This window comes from Gordionus sp. m RMFG-2023, chromosome 1 (genome assembly GCF_954871325.1).
Source record: "Gordionus sp. m RMFG-2023 chromosome 1, tfGorSpeb1-WG-v2, whole genome shotgun sequence".
Classification (NCBI taxonomy): domain Eukaryota; kingdom Metazoa; phylum Nematomorpha; class Gordioida; order Chordodea; family Parachordodidae; genus Gordionus; species Gordionus sp. m RMFG-2023.
In genome coordinates this window covers 23,700,075-23,717,260 of record NC_088775.1, presented here as the reverse complement: position 1 = coordinate 23,717,260, position 17,186 = coordinate 23,700,075, and the positions used below count along the sequence as shown (strand labels likewise).

The window sequence follows — 17,186 nt, the reverse complement described above, 5'->3', positions numbered from 1 at the left end:
TTGCTCATAGATGACGTAAAGGTTTGGACATCTCTTAGCGAAATCTTTAGATTTTGACAATATATTTCTGCCTAAAATATTGAGTTAGCCGTTTTTAAGAATCGGTTCAAATGGAGTAATTTTGCATCACTAGTTGTGAGTGCCTTTACAATTAAATTTTTTAAGCTCTAACTCAATTATTTACAGAAATATGGCGAGACTAAGCTAAAAAAATGGTGTTCCTTTTTATTCAGAAAAACTGATTAAAAAAAAATTACACAATAAATATAAATTATAGACATAGCCCTTGAATCCCTTTCTTAAATATAATTTATTTCCGGAAAAAGTTAAAGTTGATTTTAAAAATTAAATTTTATAAAAATGGTATATTATATGTTTGTTAAATCAATATAAATTTATATTGATAAAATTAGGTTGGGATACCTATCATTTCTTTAGTTATTTAATTTTTTCTAATTTTTATCTATAAGAAAAGTCATTTTATATGGCGATGTGATAAAAAATACTAGATTATTTTTTTTCAATAATATAATTAAAAAAATCACATTTACTAAATAAATATCATTATTAAATCATTGATGTATGAGTACACCCTGTTGCTGTTAAGGGATTTACCCTATAATGTTATTGAGGCAGGTATGTAATTTATCTGCATTAATTGATAAAATGAAGGATGGATAGAGTCCACGGAATACTAACTTGTATTTCTTCAGCATTTTTATATACTGCAACTGTCAATCACCAAAAGTTAAGACAAACGAGTTACATAGCCATTATTATCATTTGATAAGTTATATTTCACTTTACCTTCCTTTGTGAGCATTTGAATAAATTTTTGTTTCAATAGTTGAACCTAGTATGTATATTTTGCTTGCAAGTTATTAGAAGCAATTGAATTTCTTCATGATTACAATAAAGAATAAATTAAATTGTGTAGAATATTTAGCAAAAGACCCATAATAATTGGCAAGCAAAATAAACACGCGATTATTACATTAGGTCTGAGAACTATTGAAACAAAAATTTCTTGAAATGCTCAAAAAGGTAAAGAAAAATTGTACTTAACAAGATACGAGATTTAGAATGAATAATATTAATGTCTACTTTACTTATTTGTACAATAATTTTTGGTGATTGTAGATAAAAATGAATGACCGAAGAAGTGCAAGTTAGTCTGCTTCCACATGGACTATTTCCATACTGAATATTTGCTAATGAAAATAAATTATATACCCTTGTCAATAACTATAGAAAACAGCAACAGTGTACTTATTTGCATCCAGAGACTTTTTAAATCACGACTAATTGGAGTTCAATGACTAAATAATGATATTTTATTTCAAAATTATGTTAATATTGTTTTTTAATTATATTTTAACAGCAATACCAATTTTTAGAAAATTTTATGCTCAAGTATATATTAAAAAATCGACCTCTACCTTTATCGGAAATGAAAAAACATCTGAGATTTTTTGTAAAAAAAATTAAATTATTTTTAAGTAGAGGTTTTAGGGCTAACTAATGATACCAAATGTAGGTCTCTATCATTTATATTTTTTGAGAAATCGAATTGGGAATGGTACCATTTTTTAGCTTTGACCTATTATACTACTGGAACTAATTAGATAGAGCATAAAAAAATTAAATTGCATAGGTCCTCACAACATATAATAATCAACATGCTATGCTTAATTCGATTTGTCATGAAATGATCCATGGAGGTTTCAAAAATGCATCATGCCCCTCAAAGAGTAAGGAGAAAATGTATTTCTAAAAATGAAACCAAATACAAAATTAAATCAATTATTTTATGAATTAAAAGCAAAAAATTCCAAAGTAAAACATTTTTTGTGTTTGGTTTCTCCAGCTTTATTAGGCTTAGGAACTATTATAAGTATATATATTGTATCTTTCTAATCCTTTATTATTATTAAATAAAAATATACATATATAGATCGGAAAAAACGGAGGTTAAAGCCGAGGAAATAACGAACCTTGCTGATGATGAGCCTGCCAAAATTTTGCTTGAACCTATTAAAGACATTAACAAGCCAATAAAGGACCTTGAGATAATTATAAGTTCCCATGACAGGAACAAGAGATATTGGCAAGAGGAGTCCAATAGTAAACTTAGAAGTATTCGTAATACGGACATTACGCCCAAAAAAATAAAAGGATCTTTCACCCCACAAAGCATGGCTACCTCGAGTTCTTTTACAAATGAATCGGCCAAGTTGAGAAATGATAAGTCTTTCAAATCTCCTAAGATAGATCGCAGTCTGAATAACATGGCAAGCAATAAAAATACACTAAATAATAAAAACGAGAGTAGCTTGAATAACATTATAACTGGCGAAAAACCTTTAGCTGATAAAACCATCCAAATTATTCTTACACCTATTGTGAATGATAATAGAAATCCTCAGCAAGAAGAAACACCACACGACCTTCGTCCAGAAATCAACACTTCAATTGCAAATAGTCAGAAGGTGTCACGTTCAAAGCAAACCAATAAAAAGTTACGTTTCTCCAACTCAAAAAATGACGACGTGGATGTAAGGGTCTTGAGAAAGAGGAACGCAGATGATAGAAGGGATAATAACGATGAAATATCATCTGTTACTCCTCGTGCCACCAAGAAAACGTCTCTTAAAGAGATGTTAACTAAAACTTCTTGTAAAATAGCGGGTTCTTTTATTTCCCTCAATCATATCCAAGGTATTCCAGCTAAAATACTAAAAACACCCAAGACATCTGCTATAATATCTAATTCTAATAGGGAAAATGCTACACCAATGGTTAAATTAAATAAATTAGTAACTAAACTTGATTCTGAAGTTATCAAGCTTGGATCCGCTTCAGCTTCTTCAAACTTTATCTGCAAGATTCCACCGACTATACCCAAAAATCTTAAAAAGATTAAAGCGCCTTTAAAAATATTATCTGATACTAAATGTGTGTCTACACCATCAGTCAAAAATAGAAAGAAGTTACTAACCACTGAAGTTACAAAACCTAAATTGGCTTCTCTCTCTCCCGATTTAATCGAAGACATCTTTAACAAAATATCTGATTTTAAAAATAAGGTTACACCATCCGTTAAAAAGGAGATATTACTAACCAAACTTCAATCTGAAGTTTCCAAGCCCATTTCTCACCTAATCAAAGGCACCTCAGATAAAGCATTCAAGGCGTCTAAAAAATCTGATGCTAAAAATAAATCAATACTGTATGTTAAGCAAAAGAAATTACAAACCAAGCTTGTTAACGTCACCAAGCCTAGAATAGGCGATACTAAGGCTAACTTATCAGATGTTCTTACAAGAACTTCTAGAAGAAATAAAAGGCATAAAATAGTCTAATTTTTTTATATATCATAATAATTATAAATTTTTAAGTAAGACCCAAATTTAAAATCGAATATTGTATAAATTCGATATCAATTTTTTCATACATCCATACGAAATAAATATGCTGTAAATTTATTTATTGGCTACAAATTTTAGCTTTTACTAATCATTTTTGGCATTAAATTATAGCGGATTACTTAAAATTTTCACCAATGGTTGACATAATTTTTAACAAAAATGGAGAAGATTGAAGTTAACCATTTTGTAATAGAGTGTTTCATGACAAATCACCCATTGTAGCAGACGACAATTTTTAAAATAGATGCATATTTTATAAAAATAAAATTTTTAAAGCTCTAGCTCAAATAGAATGAATTATGGGCCTTTAAAGTTCAATAATGGCCTCATCTTGATTTGAATAATCTCAAATTGTTCGATAAATATTAAGTCATAAATTATATATCATTTTATAGCCCTTAAAATTTTCCTTAATAAAATACAGATTGTTTTGAAAATATTTTTTTTATAATAATAGAAAATATATTATAATTATTATTAATAATGCCCTCTTTAAATAATTTTTTATTTCTAAAGTATAAAACTAAATAAAATTTTAATTCCTATTTTAAACATTTGATGAGCTTCATCTTTTCTCAAAATAATTTTTATTTGTTTTACCGGAAATAACTGGTATACAAAATGATATATAATTAGTGACTTAAGACTAAAAATATTTTTAGCAATTTAGATTCGTTAAAATTGGAAAAGGGTCTCATTGGTCTTTGAATATCCATAAATCGGATTTATTTTAGCTAGAACTTTAAGATTTTAATTTGTATAAAATGTACACACTATATAACCAATATGTCGAATGATTGAAGTTAAAATTAAGTACTATAGTTTGGGTTTTTAGGCTTGATATAAAAAATACATTCATTTATTGCTATCATTTTATAAATATAATTAATTTCATCTCGGCAAATATTTTTTCCAAAAATATATATACCCCCTTATTTTTAGCCTTTTTTCACGGTTTTAAATTAATTTATTATTCCATATTACATCTACGTGTGAAAGTCGTTAACACGTAGATTTTTTATCTGAATAGCTTCCCATTCACCTATCCAAATTTTCACTATTCTTAGCTACCCTTTAAATACCTTCTTTTTTGTTAAAATCTAATTCTTTTTTAGCTAAAATTTTATTAATGCCATTCTATATATTTTAATTTCAATTTATTAAATTTTTCATCTTAATATTAAAAGACTATATAAATAAAATACCATTTCATAGTTCCCTAAAAGGAACTATAATTATATCTAAAATTTCTATTTGAATTTTTTGACGAATAGAAATCTAACCCTAGTTTTCCCCTATAATTATTCCCTCCGATTTATCACTTAGAATTACCCCCCCCCCCCATTTATCTTCTCTTAGAATAAATTTCACCGATTTCATCATCTCCATGATATTCCCACCCTCCCCCGATTAAACATAGTTTTCATTCTCGGCAATATATTTCTTCACTCTCATATGCCAATATTCGCATAGTCCTCTTCTCTAGTTACTGGCACAAATACCCCATCATGAAAATACCCCCCAAAAACTACGCTATGGAAAATTCGGGTGATCAATCATACCCCTATGCCGCTACTCTTGGATTAATATACAAATATAATATCTTTACCCTTTCATCCATTATCACTTCCAATGACTGCCAATTGTGACCCATAAAATTGTCATATTCTTAATCCCTCATTTTCTATCATTTTATTGGGCCAAATACTCCGATATTTGTCGTATTCCATCACCGAAATAGCCGCTCCTATATCAAATAACATGTACAGTTCTCTCAAATTTATCATCGACAAGGATCATGTACAACCCCCTCTTGTATATCCCCTCTTATTTATTTAACTCTGGGACAGCACTTACTTTTTCACTCATCGCCACGACCCCTGCTATATACTCTTTGCCATCATATAGTCAAATTTCCAAATTCCCTCTTCACAAGTCCTCTTTTTCCGACATCTAAAGCACACGTTTTGCTCCCCGTTTTCTTCTACAGGGTAGATTCTCGATAGTGCACGTTCGCAGCATTTTGCTCTATTCCTACATACCTTACCCCACGGTTTTCGCTGATTAAACCCCGTACGCAACGGTTTTCTTATTTAATTTTCGTAAACACGGTTTAATTGTTCTTTATAAAATTCCGACCACACAGCTTAATTTCTCTTTATAAAAAATCCAAATACACGGCTCGACTGTTTTTTATAAGATTCTGAACACGGTTTAACTGCTTTTAATAAATCCGAACACGGCTTAACTGCTCTTTATAAATAGTCTGAACCCACGGCGGCCACCACTATTATGTTACGTTTATCCTTTATTATCAGTCGGTTTATAGGTATTAGTGTTTTTCCCTTTCTAGAGTTCATTAAAAATAAATCCTAAAGAACATAAGCAAACATAAAAAAAAATATTTAATAATTATAATGATAATTATAGAACAAAATTCAAAGAAACAATTATTATGATAACGATAGAAAAAAATAAGAAATAAAAAAATGACCGAAACTATAATAATAATTATAAAAACATTTAGCGGTAAAGACTATTCAAGAACACATGTCCAGCTTATAATGCATGCCACAAGGAGTAAGAATAGCCATAGCAATGTATTACAACCAACAAAGAACAATTAAGTATAAATAAATTATATTACTACCTACAGAAACTTAGCAGGTGGATAATATAAGACTTCTAGACCACCTTCATTTGGAGAAAGAAGAACACAAAAATTACTTAGTTATTACAAACAATAAAAAAACTTTATTTTAATTATTGTAAAAATATATGGTGGATTTTTCTTATAGAGGCATTTTATGACATCAATTTAATTTATATCTTTTTAATAGTATATTACAACTTATTTTATTTTGCATTTTTTGACGCAAATTACAATAAATGTAATAGTTATAAATTAATAAAATGACAACATTTACATTTTATTATATTATTGTGCTTAAATGCGTTTTCCATATTTCAGAGGGCTATTTTACAGCAGCGGCTTTCTAATTAGGTCTGACAAGTCAAGCTAGTAAGTTTGCCCAACTTTTTGTGAATCTTTAGGCCTAGTATTAATTTGTTTGGTCCTAAGATTTACGACCCAATTTTGTGCTCAGTCTTGCTCTGCGCACCCCGAGGTTCAGATCCTGAGCAAAACCCAATTTATAGTTTTTGTTGAACTTAGAAAAGTATATATGTTCAATATATATCAATCGAGAGCTAATCAAAAGATCTATTCATTAGGAGGATGAGCGTTTCCTCGATGAGCTAATCTAAGACTTTATATTTTAATTAAAATAAATTATTATTCCAAGTGGATGGGTCTAGGTCTTTGGAGGTTGGAATATTTTTATCATCACAATTTATCAATATGGGTAGTGATTTTAATCGACAAAATTTCGTGGCTATTCACGACATGAAATATCTAAAAGTTTTATAATACAAATAATGGAAGAAGAAAATAGAAGAAATATAACCTAAATAAGGGATTGGTTTTGTTTTTTATATTTTTATACACAAAGAAAAATATTTCATTAATATTATATAAAAAAAATTAATTATTAAATGGAATATACAAATAAAATATTCGCAGGGTCCATAAGTCGAAAGGCTGCATGATATGAAAGGCAAAAACTAAAGAAAATGATTAATGAGAAATTAGCATTTTTAGATAGAAAATTTAATTCTGATTACAATGATATAAAAATATTTAAATTACGTTTAAGATGTTAGCCGCTTCCCTCTGAATCTCTTCGTGACAAAAAAAATTTTTCGAAGAAATAGAAAAAAATACATCTAAGCATTTTTAGATAGGAGATAATTACAATCAGTGGCGTAGCTACGGGAGTGGTTTTCGGGTTTGGACCCCTCCCAGAGCAAAAATTTTTTTTAGATTATACGTTCAAAAGACTTAAAAGTGATTTTATATGAATTATATTTTTCTGGTTTTGATGTTTGTGGAAGGATATTATATTACTATTGAAATTATTCTGGATAGTATTATTATAAAGTCATCGAGAATAATCTACTAAATTATAATAACATATTATTGATGCATTTAAAAAATATATTTATTATATATTATCGAAGATATGATTATGATTTGTAAGATAAACCCGGCCGAAGGCCGGGCAAAGGGCCGAAGGCCCGTTAAAGGGGTCTGGGGGCGAAGCCCCCAGCTTTTATATGTATGGACCCCCTCTAAGGAAAATTCCTAGCTACGCCACTGATTACAATGATATAAAAATATTTGAAATTACGTATAAGACGTTAGCCTTTTCTATCTGAATCTTTTTGTGATAAAATAGATATTTTTCGAACCAAAAACGTAAAAAAATCATAAAATTTATATTTGGCAATTACTTCTTCATCAATGTTGATCAAGAGAAAAGTTGATATAGCGTGCATACAAGAGACGAAATGGAAAGGACAGAAGACTTTGATGATTGGAGATGGGTATAAATTGTACTATAATGGAATTGATAGCAATAGAAACGGTGTCGGCGTCATCCTCAGTCAAAATCTAAGCTCCTCATTAGTAGAAGTCAACAGGATCTCAGATAGACTAATGAAGATAAAACTCTGCATTGGTCAATCAATACTCTTTCAGTATATGCTCCTCAAACGGGTTGCAAGGAAGAAGAGAAAGATGACTTTAGAGCTATCCTTGATGAAGCTGTAATGGAAATCCCTAAGGCGACCTAGTTATAATTGGTGGTGACTTAAATGCGCATGTGGGGAAAGCAAGAGATAGCTACAAAAGGCATCATGGTGGTTTTGGATATGGAGAAAGAAATGATGAAGGAGAGCACGTACTGAAATTTGAGCAAGCCTTCGACCTTGCCTTAACCAACACCTACTATAGGGAAAAAGACAGTCATTTAATAACATACGAAAGTGGTACAAGGAAAACACAGATAGATAAAATGCTAATCTCTCGCAGAAGATTAAAAGATGTAATAGACTGCAAAGTCATCCCAGGAGAAGATATCGCCGCACAACACAAGCTACTAGTCATGGATTTACACATCTCAAATAAATTCACTCAAAACAAGATAAAACTGGAACCATGTATCAAATAGGGCAAAAAACAATGACAGATACCTTTGCAATCAATGCAAACATTGAAACAATAGATTCCTCACAAAGTGAAAAAATGCGAACAGACCTTTCATCCAGATTAATAGACACTGCCAAATCGACACTAGGCTTGTTTGAAAATATCTTAAAATTTCCATTTTTTAAATATATTACATAATATTCTTCTCATAAAGAAAGCAATAAATCAATCAAAATTATCATTAGTCATTTATTTTGTTTTTTTAAATTTTCAATAATATTTTTCAGCCTTTCATGTCTGCAGACTTTCGATTTATAGACCTACCCATATAAAATGAATGAATATTTTAAAAAAATAATAAAAAACTAAAGAAAATAAAATAATTTAATTTAAATAATATATAGTACAAAATATATCATAAAATTATACCTAAAACGAATTATTTGTTATTCGATATTCTGATTCGATTATATTATTCGTCGTATAATTTTTTATCTATTATCCGAGATCGATTAAAATAATTTATATTAATAAATATCGAAAAATAATCAAATATTATTAGTAGAAATTATTTGCAATTATTCCTATTTAATAAAATTTCCTATTGGAATAATGAAGAAACATTTTATATTTCTAAATGTTGTTAACGGCTGTTTTTATTCGAATAATTCATAATACAAAATTAACTTACAAAAATTGTTTTATGATGGACGAAGAAAGTATTTATTTATATGTAATTTATAACACATATACAATTATAAATAACTAGTAGCCATCCCGTCAAGAATGACGGGCGAACCAGATATTTCTCCTTTGTTTGATGATGGAGAAATCATAAATTTGACTTTTTGAAAAACTTTGTGTTTAAAAAATTTGTTGTTGGTATATTTGTCTTATGATAAGAATATTATATTGATTTTTCTACATTATATATAAATATACTATATATGTATCTATATTATCTTACTAATAAAATTTGTTTGTCTTTTATCCATAGTTAAATTTTACAAAATAAATTTAATATGCTATCTTTTTTAATTTACGGTTAAATAAAATTTTCGAATTGAATCGAATATTCAACGAATCGAATAATCATTTTATTTTTCGTACGAATACGAATAATGAATTATTCGATTTAAACGAATACGAATAATGAATTATTCGATTTAAACGAATACGAATAATGAATTATTCGATTTAAACGAATACGAATAATTTCATTATTCGATTCGTATTTTTGTAGGTCTACATAAAATAAATAGAAAAGAACATTGTAAAAATATGTATAAATGAATTTGTCCGAACGATTGGAATCACTAACAATTAGCCATACCATTTTTTTGATATTAGTTAGCTTGTTAGTACTTCAAACTGTTGTGTAGCCGAAGTTAAGGAAAAAAGTCATAAGCAAAACAAAATCGTTGATCAACTTCACTTAAAAATCGATTGAAAGTACTAACGAAGAAACATCATTCGTTAGCAGAAGTTATTGCTTCAATCAGTTTAGTAGCCCCTATTAAAATAAAAAAGTTATAAAAGAAAAAAAAACAAAAATAAACAACAAATGGTGGCTTTCCAAAACAAAAACTATGTTATATATAACATTCTATTTTCTCATTATTTAGTGCTTATAAGTTAATAAAGATAATATACATAGAAATATTTGTTATAATTTGCTACGATGATAAATTGAATAAAATGCTAAAATCTGAGTGGCCAAAGATTCAAAAACTTTTGACAGCTGGTGAATAAATAAAAATTTTGGCCCAGCTCCTGTGAATACAATTGAATTCAGAAATATCATAACTATCCCATTTAACATTCGTATCATCTAAACGCTGCTTCTCAAAGCTCAAGAAACACCTCATTTATTTGATTCTAATTGAATAAAGTAGATTATTCTCATTTTATATAAGTAAATTAAAATCCAAAATCCTCAAGTTCAATATATATTTTCCCTATCACGCAATAATGATAGCTTTATAAATTCAATTCAACCTATTAATTTTCTCAATTTTAAATCAAATAATAATAATAATTCTTTAGCAATAAAAAATTTGATTTATAGATGTTAATAAAAATAGAGTCCAATCAATTACCAAAATATGCTAAATCTCAATTCAGAACAAATTTGTTGATCCAAAATCATAATTAATAATTATAAGCCAGTCCTTACAATGTTTGTGTAAAGGTGATTTATGCAATTAACACTAATATCTTGTCATCAATTTCCAAGGATGGAAAAATAATTTTCCTATACCACCTGCACCTATAATTTCAGAGTATATAACAAGCTCACTTTCAATTGAAACAACTAACAACACCTCATCTTGAAAAAAACAACATTTACATGAACTCAATATAATTACTAATTCTGAACCCATTTACAACAAAACCCTTATACACCAACACACCAGCAAATAACCCTACTCCAGTGTTTCCTCTTAGACTCAAATTAACAATCTTCTCTGGTATTAAAACACCTTTTCATCATAAGCATGAAAAGAATCTGCCCTCCTGTCACAAACTTATTAATATAAAAAAAGATAACCATCTATACAAACATGGCCCCCAAGCTCTCCCTTCCTCAGGTTTTAATACACTTTGCACAAAACTAATAGAGCCCCTAATTAATACCAAACACATACAGGTAAATAACGAATCCCTAGAAGAATTTATCTTTATCAAAAAAATACCAACAATAAAAACATCCCATCTAGTGTTAATTACCAGATCACTGACCACCTTACAAAATTATTTGATAATATTAACAAAGATTTGTCAAATTTAAATCATTGAAATAATCTTTTACATCCCTTATGCCTCTCAATCCCAAAAAAATAACAAATCTATCTCACTACCTAACCTCATAAAAGACAGACTCAAAAATTGGAAAATTTAACACAATTAGAATACGTTTAAAAATCCCAATAATCCTAATGAAAGTTTCAGTAAACCTTGCAACAAAATATCAAAAAAAATAAATGAAGGCGACATAAACAGCGCACAGAAATTATCTTCACAAGCAAAACTTGCTCCATTTAACAACGAGACCCTTAACCTAAAATCCCTTCATACACGCGTCTCTTACACTAGCTTACCAAACCCACCCCTCAATATCCCCCCTTTCATAATCACAAACCAAGATATTTACGAAACTATAAGAGAATTTAATAAATTTTCAGCAGCAGGCCTGGATGGCTATAAACCATCTTACTTCCAAACATTTCTAAAATCTTATAATTCCAATAATATTTTTAACTCACTTACCACTTACCTTAATAATATAACTACTAAAGATATTCCCACATTAGCTCATTAGATTATAATTGGTGCTAACTTGGTTGCTTCGAAAAACCTAATGGAGGCATCTGCCCAATCGCAATCGGTTCACTTTTCAGGCTTCTGATAGCTAAAATTACAAAAAAAATAGAATCCGATTCTCAGTCCCTTCTGGGCAAATACCAATTAGGATGCGGAACTAAAGGAGGCGTAGATATAGCCTCTCAGATAAACTCCGTGTTATGCATCGATTTTAAGAATGCCTTCAATACAATTTTACGTTCCTCGACACTTGAATCTTTTTACGATAAATTCCCCCAATATTCGCGCTTCGTAGACATCTGTTATAACAATAGCACTCCCCTGTAACATATGTTTACTTAAAATCTCATATCTTTTCCTCTCATCCTCCTCATTTAACGTCTCAAAATTTTTCAATCAACATATTCGCTTAAAAACATTTATACAAAAAATCCTCAACCTCTCATTATCGGACCTTAATTGGCACCTTGCACAATTATTTGCTAAACTAGGTGATATCGACATGATTCCTTTAGAACTATTACCCCTATCATTATTTATCTTAAATCGCCTATTCCTCAATTCAGCGATCTTATCATTCCTAACTCTCAATGATGATCTTTTCGCAGCAATCAAACCATGGAATCAACTTACCCCAGACGGTTTTACATTTTCAGCCGAAATATCCAACAAATTTATTATTAAACCCCTAATAAAGAACCTACAAAATAGCCTTAACCCTACTGATATTAACGATATACAATTATTACAATTCAACGATAAATATGGAGAGCACGAATGGCTCGAAGCACTTCCAAGTCAAATCTTAGATAATCTCTTAACCAATGAACAACCGAGAGTTACTATAGGATTTAGACTTGGATGCTCGCTTACACAGCCACACACTTGTCACCAATGCAACTTACCCGTTCAACCTAACGCCCGACACAGCCTAAACTGCACCCGCAGCCAAGGTCGCCATCTCAGGCATAAAGCAATTAATAAAATCATCCATAACACTTTTAATATGGCTAAAATACCCAACATCCTCGAACCTACCAACCTTTAATTACAGGACGGCCTTAGACCCGACGGTTTAACCTGTACCCCCTGGTCCAACGGTAAATCCCTTATTTGGGACGCAACCTGCGTGTCTTCCTTTCCTTCATCAATTAATTCAAACCCTCTCTAGTAGGGAAAATAAGAAAATTGATAAATATTCAAAATTCAATAATATTATATTTCAGCCAATAGTCATATCAACTTCCCAGTCTACATACTTTTTTTAAAAAATTTATAGCGGAAAATTTTTAATATAACAAACGAAAACCGCGAATTCATATTTCTTAAACAAAAACTCAACTAGATATTTTTAAACATAATTATACTTGTTTTTTAGGAACATATTCATTATTAAATTAAGCTCTTTTTAGAGCCTTCGATATATTTATTTTTATTTAGTAATTATATAAATTTTTATAAATAGTTATTTTAATTTTTTAATATAAAATAAAAAAATGATGAAAAAAATAAATAAATTAGAGTTCCATTATTAATTTGGTTTACCGCTTTATAGAAAAAAGTTTTAAGCTAATCTATATATATAATCCTCAAAAAATGTCAATCAAATTTAGCCAATAGTTTTTTTTTAAATATTATTCGTCAAATCAAAATGATTATAGCAGTCACAACTGTGACTTTATATAGTCAATTATTTTACCTGATAATAGTCAATTATAATTTTGTTAATATATTATGTAATATTCAACTTCTTTATTAATTATTGGACGTTTGTCCTACTTAAATAGGGAGTGATTCTTAATAATATTTAATTAATATTAACAAATTCGGAAGTATTTAAGTTATGTTAAATTGTAGTTTTCATCTCCATGATATTTAGCGCCATCTATAATATTATATTTTATTTAAATAGCATTATATTTCTAAGTTGAAATGTAAATATTTTGTCTTAATTGATGTCAAATATATTGTTCTTTCTATATATCTATAATTTATCTATCTATCTATCATAGCAATTTTAAGCCAATTTAGATCATATTAGCAAAATGGATTTAATCTCCTATAAATCATGGAAAGCATTTCAGAAGTATTTTGAGGCAATAGGCAGGAAGGAACATTAGTATGAAAAAAATGTTTGCAGATAATCCTACAAGAACTAAGGAATTCAAATCTATAATATATATATTCAATAAAAATCATTATAGCTTAAACATATCAAACACGCATTCATAAACCAAATCGAACCGCCATTTTCAAAAAAAGAATTTCAATACAAAAAACAATTACAAAACATATAATAATATAATAATTACAATAATTGATATTTTTTAGACACACCATCGAGCAAAACCTTCAATCATCAGTAAATAATTATATTTTTTAACAGACACCACATCGAGCAAAACCTTCAATCATCAGTAAATAATTATATTTTTTAACAGACACCACATCGAGCAAAACCATATACTTTCAATTTACACATCTTAATCTTGAAGATACTGAAAATCAAGAACAAGTTGAACATTACTGTGGGCCATTAAAATCTATTTTATTATTTTTTTTTAGATTCCTACACAAGATACCATTCAACAAAACCAAACAATGGAACGTTTCATACTACCAAAATCTAAAGAAGGCATTATTGCTTCAACAAGAGTAAATTTTATATTTTTAAGATGTGATTCCGAAATATATATTTATTAGGTGAGGGGCTATTCTAATATTTTCCATTATTTTTTATAAATATGTTTATGAAGTATATATTTAATAATTTTATTTTATGTCCACAATAATAAATATTTTAAACTAAACTTATTTTTATAAAATTGAGTAATTCTTATATTTTTAAATTTTAATAATAAATCAACATAAGGAGAAAGCTAGAAAGAGACAGGCACTTTGTCGTATCAAGAAATATGATGATTGAAGATTATTTGCGTCAATATTCAGAAGTAATTGCAATAAACATGGCTTTAATGGACATTGAAAACGTTTTTCTTGATCATGGTTTATGCTGTCAAAGTTTTGATCTTCCTTCACCTACAAAAATCCCCCCAAAACAACATTATGATGCCCATGTTGAAGCTGCCGATTCAATCGAGCGTATATCTAAATTAAACCGATTACAAAAATATGCTTTTGATTTAATTATACAAGCGATTGAATTAGAAAATATTCCAGAAAGATATTTCTTCGTGGATGGCCCTGGAGGTTCAGGTAAAACGTATCTTTACAATACCTTAATGTGTTATATAAGAGCAAAAAATCAAATTGTATTGCCTTTTGCAACCACCGGCATATCCTCTATTCTTTTAAAGGGGGGAAGAACCATCCATAGCGGATTTAAATTACCTGTGCCTATCTTTGAAACTTCTACATCCCATATGAATTTACATAGTTCGCTAGCTCTAGATATTAAAAATAGCAAATTGATTATTATTGATGAGGCCACAATGATGACTAAACACGCTTTGCGATGCAATGACCGATTACTTAAAGACATTATGAAAAATTCCCACCCATTTGGCGGAAAAGTAATTTTTTTAGGTGGTGATTTTAGACAGACTTTACCAGTAGTGCCTAAAGGCTCCAAAGTCGATATTATAGAGTCCTGTATAAAAAGTTCATATTTATGGAGTCATTTTAAAATAATACATTTGATTGATAATATGAGTATTTCATCAGATCAAGTTGAATACAATGCTTGGTTACTTAAAATTGGAGATGGGCTATCACGCAGCAATTCTGATCTTCCTACAAATAGTGTTGAAATCCCACCTTATTTGCTTGAAAATGATTCATTAATAAAATGTGAGTATGGTAATTCTATAGAAATTGCTGATATAGATAGTCTTTCTACAAAATAATATTAACCACCAAAAATAAAATTGCACTTACCCTCAACAACGATATCATTAATATAATTTCAGGCCCTATCAAACATTATTATAGTGCAGATTCCATTGAAAGCGATAATAAGGATGATATAATGAATTTTCCACTAGAATTTTTGCATTCACAAACTCCATCCGGTATGCCACCTGACAAGCTAACACTTAAGGTTGGTACAATTGTTATGCTATTACGCAACTTGAGCCCAAAGAAAGGACTTTGTAATGGTACCCGTTTAATCATACGACATTTACATATTAATTTTATCGACGCTGAGGTATTGACAGGCACTAATAAGGGTTATCGAGTTTTTCTCCCACGAATAGATCTATCTCCTAGTGACTCTCAGTTACCATTTACTTTAAAAAGACGACAGTTTCCTATAATTCCCGCTTTTGTGATTACAATAAATAAAAGTCAAGGACAAACTTTTGATCATGTAGGCTTATTCCTCCCTGAGCCCGTCTTTGCCCATGGACAACTATATGTGGCTCTTACTAGATGTAAATCTCAAAATAATATGAAAATTATGATTTTGCCATCAGAATTACAAGGATAAATTTTAAAAAATGATAAAACATTCACACAAAATATCGTATATAATAAAATCTTAAATTCATAATTTGTAAGAAATTTAAAAAAGTCACCAACTTTGTTATTCACCATCAAATCACCAACTTTACATCATCTTCAAAAACTAAAACACCTTGAGCAAAGAAAAGAGAACTTCTTCACCATCGCTAAACCATCTTCCTCACCAAAAACAGTATATTCTATTTTATAATTTCAATTTACACGTTTTTTTTCAGGTTATTTACGGCAAACTACGAGCAAGGAAATTACAACATCATCTTCAAAAACGAAACCAACTTGAGCAAAGAAAAGAGAACTTCTTCACCATCGCTAAACCATCTTCCTCACCAACAACAGTATATTCTATTTAATTTCAATTTACACGTTTTATTTCAGGTTATTTACGGCAAACTACGAGCAAGGAAATCACAACATCATCTTCAAAAACGAAACCACCTTGAGCAAAGAAAAGAGAACTTCTTCACCATCGCTAAACCATCTTCCTCACCAACAACAGTATATTCTATTTTATAATTTCAATTTACACGTTTTATTTCAGGTTATTTACGGCAAACTACGAACAAGGAAATCACAACATCATCTTCAAAAACGAAACCACCTTGAGCAAAGAAAAGAGAACTTCTTCACCATCGCTAAACCATCTTCCTCACCAACAACAGTATATTCTATTTTATAATTTCAATTTACACGTTTTATTTCAGGTTATTTACGACAAACTACAAGCAAGGAAATCACAACATCATCTTCAAAAACGAAACCACCTTGAGCAAAGAAAAGAGATTGAAATCTCCTTTTTTATATTATATGGCTACAAATGCATATGTGTTGTAACCCGATAATCATCAACTCTTGAAGTATAAATATTTATTATATTTTCTTATAATTCATATCTTTGTCTC

General features: G+C 29.3%; 2 protein-coding genes across 2 annotated transcripts in view; both read left to right on the top strand.

The window, feature by feature from the left end:
• The window catches only part of LOC135931640 (uncharacterized), a 54,581-nt gene extending 51,181 nt beyond the window's left edge, over positions 1-3,400 (top strand). The window contains exon 8 of the mRNA XM_065468881.1: positions 1,955-3,400. Coding sequence (XP_065324953.1) covers positions 1,955-3,362 — 1,408 coding nt within the window. The 3' untranslated portion in view covers positions 3,363-3,400. The remainder of the gene's footprint in view (positions 1-1,954) is intronic.
• An 11,368-nt stretch (positions 3,401-14,768) lies between these two features.
• Positions 14,769-16,252, top strand: LOC135923261 (ATP-dependent DNA helicase pif1-like). The gene is made up of 2 exons (XM_065457919.1): positions 14,769-15,651; positions 15,732-16,252. The coding sequence occupies exons 1-2, from the start codon at positions 14,769-14,771 to the stop codon at positions 16,250-16,252; spliced, it is 1,404 nt and encodes a 467-aa protein (XP_065313991.1).
• Positions 16,253-17,186: the final 934 nt, after the last annotated feature.

Coding starts and splice junctions, on each gene's coding strand:
- LOC135923261 (XM_065457919.1), top strand. CDS start 14,769: ATGGCTTTAATGGACATTGAAAACGTTTTTCTTGATCATGGTTTATGC. Junction 15,652..15,731: donor AGAAATTGCTGATATAGATA/GTCTTTCTACAA, acceptor ATATAATTTCAG/GCCCTATCAAACATTATTAT.